The 6,754-nt window shown below is 43.9% G+C and overlaps 1 protein-coding gene across 1 annotated transcript in view; it reads left to right on the top strand.

Moving 5' to 3' along the window:
• The window catches only part of celsr3 (cadherin, EGF LAG seven-pass G-type receptor 3), a 44,759-nt gene that overhangs the window by 20,779 nt on the left and 17,226 nt on the right, over window positions 1–6,754 (top strand). Inside the window, exons 8-12 of the mRNA XM_029435938.1 lie at window positions 459–650; window positions 735–921; window positions 1,704–1,871; window positions 4,489–4,615; window positions 5,804–6,010. Of these exons, the coding sequence (XP_029291798.1) occupies window positions 459–650; window positions 735–921; window positions 1,704–1,871; window positions 4,489–4,615; window positions 5,804–6,010 (881 nt within the window). The remainder of the gene's footprint in view (window positions 1–458; window positions 651–734; window positions 922–1,703; window positions 1,872–4,488; window positions 4,616–5,803; window positions 6,011–6,754) is intronic.

The raw sequence follows: 6,754 nt of genomic DNA, 5'->3' as shown, positions 1-6,754 counted from the left end.
TTAGTGAAGACATGTGCTAAACACTACAGTATGTTGATGTTCAATGCTACCAAGATAACAATGGTTTTATCTTTGTTAAAAGTGCTGTACTGTACAGTCCAGTACAGTCATAGATATAAATTAATCTTACAATATGGATCAATGACATAACCCTCTATAAGAAAGTGTAATGGAATTAGAGGTTAGCTTAGAATAGAGGCTAAGCTCTCTATGACTTTGGCTCTCAATGTCCTCTTTACAACAGAAGGCAGAACAACTCCTCATGCTGCCTGTGGTGTGAGATATAATATAAGTCATTTCAACGAGTGACATTATGGTAACTATACCAAGGTCTCATAATAATATGGTTAATAACACTTTACTGTTCATGTATAGGGCACATGACCAAGACCTGTCACTTATATTGTATCGAAACTTGTGTGTTCATATGTGTTTATTGCTGCCTGTTTGTTTGTCAGTCATGAACCTGGACCGTGTGGAGAACCAGACCCATGTGCGGCGGCGATTCCCGCGTTACCACACCACCCTGTTTCGCGGCCAGGCTTTGTGGGATCCCAACACCCATGTGATACTGCCCCCTGCTGCCCTGGTGCCCCAACGACAGCAACAACAACACAACTGGAAGGAGAAGGAGCGGACGGAGAAAGAGAGTAAGAACAGAATTAAAGGCCTGAGAGCGTAGATGGCTGAAACTTGATTCAGAGAATATACTCACACGGACTTCTGCATTTCAGCCTTGGTTCCTCAGAACGCTGCTCCGGCCTCCGTCAGTATCTCAGCCAATCAAACAGGAGAATACACTGCAGCCAGACGCACTGTTTCACTGCCAGAGCCGCCCATCACCATCGTCATCTTGCTGATCTATCGCAGTCTGGGCGGCGCCCTCCCTCCCAAGTACCACACAGACCGACGAGGAGTGAGGTGGGAATCAATCTCACTCAGAACAATAAAAACCTGATTACAGCAGCCGTCTGAATCCTCTCAGGGAGGAAACATGTGTCTTTTATTTGATAGCAAATAGTAAACCAAAATGTGTTTTATATAACCGGAGCATCACATTATTATAAACACATTCTGCACTGTCTTTATCTTTAATTATAACTAGTTTCTTGACAGAATTTGATCAAAAATCCCAAATTATTATAATTGCCATTAATAATTTAGTCTCTAAAAATGTGGGGGAAAAACACACCAGAGAAAATGCCAAGGTGACATCTCCAAATTACTAATTTTATTCGACCAACCCTTAAAGATATTCTATTAATGGTACAGAATGAAACGGACAAAAAAAGAAAAGCTGGAATAAGAAAGGTTTGATTTCTTAATTTAACCTTAAACAAATGCATGGTTATTAAAACTGTAGTAAAATAATTTTCTCAGTTGACTAATGGACGATTTGCTTCAGCATTATTTCCGATATGACCTTTTTGACCTCTGTTTGATTCTCTCATAGTATCTCTCTCCCCTCTCCTCCCATCACTGCCCCCTCTGCTCTTCCTCACCTCTGGGCTTAATTACAAAGTAACAAACTGTCCAGTTTTCATCAGGTGTTAATAAACAGTCATTCAGTCAACAGTCATAGTCCTAGTATACCAATCTCCTTCCTCTGCTCAGCTTGTCTTTTGTTTTTACCGTCCTAACCAGCACATCAAACTCTTTCTGTCTTATCTAGTAGATGTACTCTAACTCTCCGCTCTCCTCAGGCTTCCCAGACACCCGGTAATGAACTCCCCGGTGGTCAGTATCTCTGTCTACAACAACCAAACATTTGTGGGCGGACACTTGGACCAGCCCATCCTGCTTGAGTTCAAGCTGCTGGAGACGGCCAATCGCAGCAAGCCACTGTGTGTGCAGTGGAACCACAGCAGTCTGTGAGTTCAGATTACACTTACATATACACTTGTTCATATATTCCTACACACACATGCATACTGTACACTAGGGCTGAGCGCTGACCTGAATCACAAAGTAACACATTACAATGTATTAGTGTGTTCAGTGCCACATAGACCGATGGAACATCCCAAGTCTCCTATTTGGTATTTCCTCAATCCTCAATCCTCGCTTGAAGCTGAAGTTGTTCTGCCATCTTGAAGACCGTCACAAAGCTTTTATTTCTGCTCGGCGGAGCGATGAGCGATCTCTGAGGAGCGATCAGCGCGGATACACGAGAGCAGCCTTCACAGAAGTCTTTTACCAGCCGACACGCCACTTTAGTAGATATAAGTTATTGATTGGACGCTGCAGCTGATCTGATACATTTCAACATCACTGGAGGTTTATACCGCAGTGAAGACAGATAACAGATTAAACTCAAGTGCATCACTCTAACGTTTTATATTGTTTTATATTTGTTTTCTGATTTACCAGGTAGTCTGATCAAATCTGATCATTGTGGATCTAAACAACAAAACGGACCTCAAACTACTTTCTTTATATATAAGAAAGATTTTTCTTTTCATGATCTGTTATTTCTCCCAAAAACATTTATTATGGATTTACATCTTTATCATCATCTCCATTCAGTCCCATGTGAGGCTGATCATTCCTGAGCGTCGGGTTTGATATGAATTACATATTGTCCCTGAAACATTAGACCTAATAAAAAATGTTCAAAAGATACCATAATCATATTCTGGATTATTAAATAATGAGTTCACAATCAGAATATCCATACATATTAACAGAGATAATGCTTAAATAATATAAATGCATTCTTCCCTGTGCCTCTAAGCAGGACACAGTAATCCGTATAAAGACAGACTGCAGGTTGTTATTCATGTGCAGGTGTTTGTTAGACAGGGACCTACTGCTGCTGCTGCTGCTCTGCCAGTGATAACTGTGTGTCTTTATTAATATAAGCACAGTGCACAGACACGAGCGCCGTCAAAAGTCTCCACAGCTGTGATCGTCGACTTCAGAAACGGACGTCGCTTTACAAGACGCTTCAGAGGAAAAGACGTCTCATTTCTCTAAAACCACATTTTCTCATTTCCTCTCTTCTCGCATTCTTTCCTGAAAAAGACGCAAGTGAGGGAAAAGTGTATACTGGTTATCAAGGTGCATTCTCGTGCTCTTCAGATGGTCCAATTTCACAAGTTGGGAAATTCGTTCTTCCAAATTTGATGTGTTTATGAGGGTTAAGTCGTAATGTGGAAACAACATGGACGCTGCAAAGAAGATGTGCTGTATTGTATCGCTCAGAGCGTTTAAACAACACGCTGACAGCTGTTTCAAGGGTTAATGCTAATAAATAACTTTTCTTACTAATCTAGGTCACTCACTCATGTTGACAGCAACTAACGGTTACAAGATCATAACATATTACAAATTACATGTGAGCAAAAAATGTATGTGCAATATGCAAATTGTTAAAAAGTTTCTTACCATCAACCCAAAATGTACTTTTGTCCGCCATGTTTCTGCGTAATATGTTGTTCTGACTTGAGGGGGCTTTCGTGTCAATGTTCCCAAACGGGAATGAGTTTTTCTGATTGTTGGGACACCACATGAATGCAGCAACAAACACACACAATACAAACACATATTTTAGCACATACGACACAGTCAGTCTTTTTATATCTGTGTCTGAACATCTTCTAAAATCTGACCTTTATTATTAATCTCTCTCTTAAGAGAGAGGGGGGCGAGAGGAAGGCGGAGCGAGCGAAGGAGAGGGGCGGGGCGGGAGAGAGCGGAGGGGGGGGGAGGCGAGCGAGACAGGTGGGGCAGGGATAGCAGAGAGAAAGAGAGGTACACGAGAGAGCGCGAGGGGGGGGGAGGACGCGACGCCTATGGGGGGGGGAGAGAGAGAAGCGATATAGGGGGGGGGGGGGGGAGAGAGAGAGAAAAGAGGGGGGGAGCGAGAGCGAGCGAGAGAACAGAGCGGGGGGGGCGAGAGAGAGAGAGCGAGAGAGGAGAGAGAGAGAAAGAGAGGGGGGGGCGAGAGAGCGCGAGAGAGACGAGAGAGAGAGCGAGAGAGCGAGAGAGCGAGCGGGGGGGGGAGCGAGAGAGAGAGAGAGCTGAGAGAGCAAAGAGAGACAAGAGAGGGGGGAGGAGAGAGAGAGAGAGCGCGAGAGAGAGAGGGGGGGAGAGAGAAGAAAGAGAGGGGGGGAGCGAGAGCGAGAGAGAGAGAGCGAGAAGAGAGCGAAGAGAAAGAGAGGAGGGGGGGAGATGAGCGCGAAAGCGAGGGGGGGAGAGAGAGAGCGAACGAGAGGAGCGGGGGGGTGGAGAGCGGCGAGAGCGAGCGCAGCGAGCGAGATAGCGTGGGGGTCCGAGCGACCAGTGGTGGGGCGCGAGCGAGCGCAGATCGCGCGGCAGCTCTCGATATCCCTCTCTCTCGCTCTCTCTCTCTCTCTCTTCCTCTCTCTCTCGCTTCCCTCTCTCTTTTGTCTCTCCCGGTTACTCTCTCTCGTCTCTCTATCTATCTCTCTCTCTCTCTCTCTCTCTCTCTCTCTCTCTCTCTCTCCCTCTCCCCTCCCTCTGCAGGTATGAGTTAGGAGGTTGTTGGACAGTCAGGGACTGTATGGTGGTGTACAGGAACACCTCTCATGTCCGCTGTCAGTGCCAGAGACTGGGCACCTTCGGCGTGTTGATGGACAGTTCACACAGAGAGGTTAGTGATCTGTGGTCTCACACATATTTAAAGCCCTTTAATTGAATGTATATGCCACTTTATCATAATGAGGCATGTAGTGGATTAATTGTACATTCCCTATCCTGATCCCGCTTTGTAGACACACATACCTGTTTTTGGCAGCGTGTCGGTTTTAGCTTCTTCTTTTTTCATTTGAACATCTCAGCTGAAGATTGCTGGATTTAGCCGGTGTAAAGGTTTGAAATCCCAGATAATTAATCCTGCCTGACATTCTGAAGGACTAAAGGAAGCCTTGTTACAGCTGTTGAAGATTTTCACGGTTTAATGCAATCCCCCTGCCCATCGTACGCCAGCATACTAAGTGATGATGTAACAGATCTTGAGGTTTGAGACAGGAAACTTGCGAAATCAGAAACCTCATGCCTAATGATGAATATTAAGTTGTACATTTCTCCAAATATGTGGAGTTTACATTGAATTAAGCATTTTAATAAGATGTTTATTCATCATCATTAGTTCAGAACAATAGGAAGAGGAGATCCCTTTCATTCACTTGCTGAAGCGAATGCTTTTTGTGCATGCAAAGGTTGTGATCAATCAATTTCATACTTTTGATACTCTAGTTTCCCCTGACAGATTAGATGGGTCTGTTGTTCGATACATCTACATAGTATATTTCTCTCTGCTTTCTATTATGTTCTCTCTCAAATGTTTTGAGTCCTTTGGCTCTTAAAATCCTTTAGGAAGCATTTTCATATTTAGCATTACAAAACAGTGTACATGCCGTTATGTTACATGCCAACATTATATTTCATCATTTGTAGATATTGATGTTTTTTTAGAAATCTAAAACAACTTGCTGGCTGGTGCAGCTTTAGTTTCTTCTTATCTATTTTACTGCTCTCGCTCAGTGAAGCCAGACTGAACCCAAAACTGAAGCAGCAGCATTTCAACAAATTAAAATGATTTGTTTTCTTCTCTTTGCCTTATTTCACCTTCTGGTGTTTAATCTGTTTCTCACTCTTACTGCTTCCTTAGCTGTGCCTGTCTTGACTTACTTTCCCATTTCCCACTTTTCCCTCACATCTTCTATCTCTTCTAATTCCCCTCCTTTTCTCTGCCCTTTCTTTCCATCTACTCCCCCCAAAATTATATATTAATGATTAATAACACCCTCTCTCCCTTCTCACATCTCTCTGTGAGCAGCAGTTGGAGGGGGATCTGGAGACGCTGGCCCTGGTCACATACTCCTCTCTGTGCGTCTCCATGCTGGCCCTCCTCTTCACTGTCCTGGTGCTCTCCTGCCTCCGAGGCCTCAAGTCCAACACCAGAAGCATCCATTCAAACACAGCGGCGGCCATGTTTTTGTCGGAGCTGGTGTTTCTGCTCGGGGTCAATCAGACGGAACAACAGGTAGATACTGGTGGGGGGTTGTGTGCTTGTGTTTCTGTAGTCCTGGTTGTTCCGTAATGTCTTTAGCTTCCTTGCCTTCCCTCTTTTTTATCCAGATCACTGTCTTTCCAGTTCCCAACTTACAGCTTTGGCCTAAAATTGTCTAATCTTTAGCCATATTTAACAGATTTGAAAGTGTACTCATCTCCATACTGTTGCTAGTAGTTAAAAACGACCTTGCCTTATACTGTAGAATATAATATATCCTGTAGTGCAGCTCTAAAGCATATACAGCATCTGTCACTATGTGCCTCACTGTTTGTTTTCTGCTGCTCCTTATACTGCAAGTCCTCATCCTATTATGCTTAATACTGCCTATGTTTTTCTTCCTCCTCTGCCCTTGTTCTCTTGTTTCCTTCCTCTCTCCTGAACACTTTCTTGTTTTGTTGCATCACATCATGCGTGTGTGTATGTGTGTTTAAAGAGCAGCGAGTCTTGTAGAGAGGGTACTGCAAATATGTGCTCACTCTGCATGAAATCCAATTAATTAAGCTGTATCCCCCACACAGCCGGCTGTACGGCTCGTACAGTGGGACCGGTTACTTCTAGCTGAACAATATGTTCTCTAATTCATGTGCGTCATGCTTCGGAGAGCATGTTAGTGCTCGCAGCAGTCGTGTGTGTTTGTGTGCACACTTGTTTTTACATGCTTGTGCGCATTTTAGTCTTTCTAACTTATAGTGACTCGGATTGTGTGTGTGTGTG

Source organism: Cottoperca gobio, chromosome 7, assembly GCF_900634415.1.
Source record: "Cottoperca gobio chromosome 7, fCotGob3.1, whole genome shotgun sequence".
Classification (NCBI taxonomy): Eukaryota; Metazoa; Chordata; class Actinopteri; order Perciformes; family Bovichtidae; genus Cottoperca; species Cottoperca gobio.
This window is presented reverse-complemented; position numbering and strand designations above follow the sequence as displayed.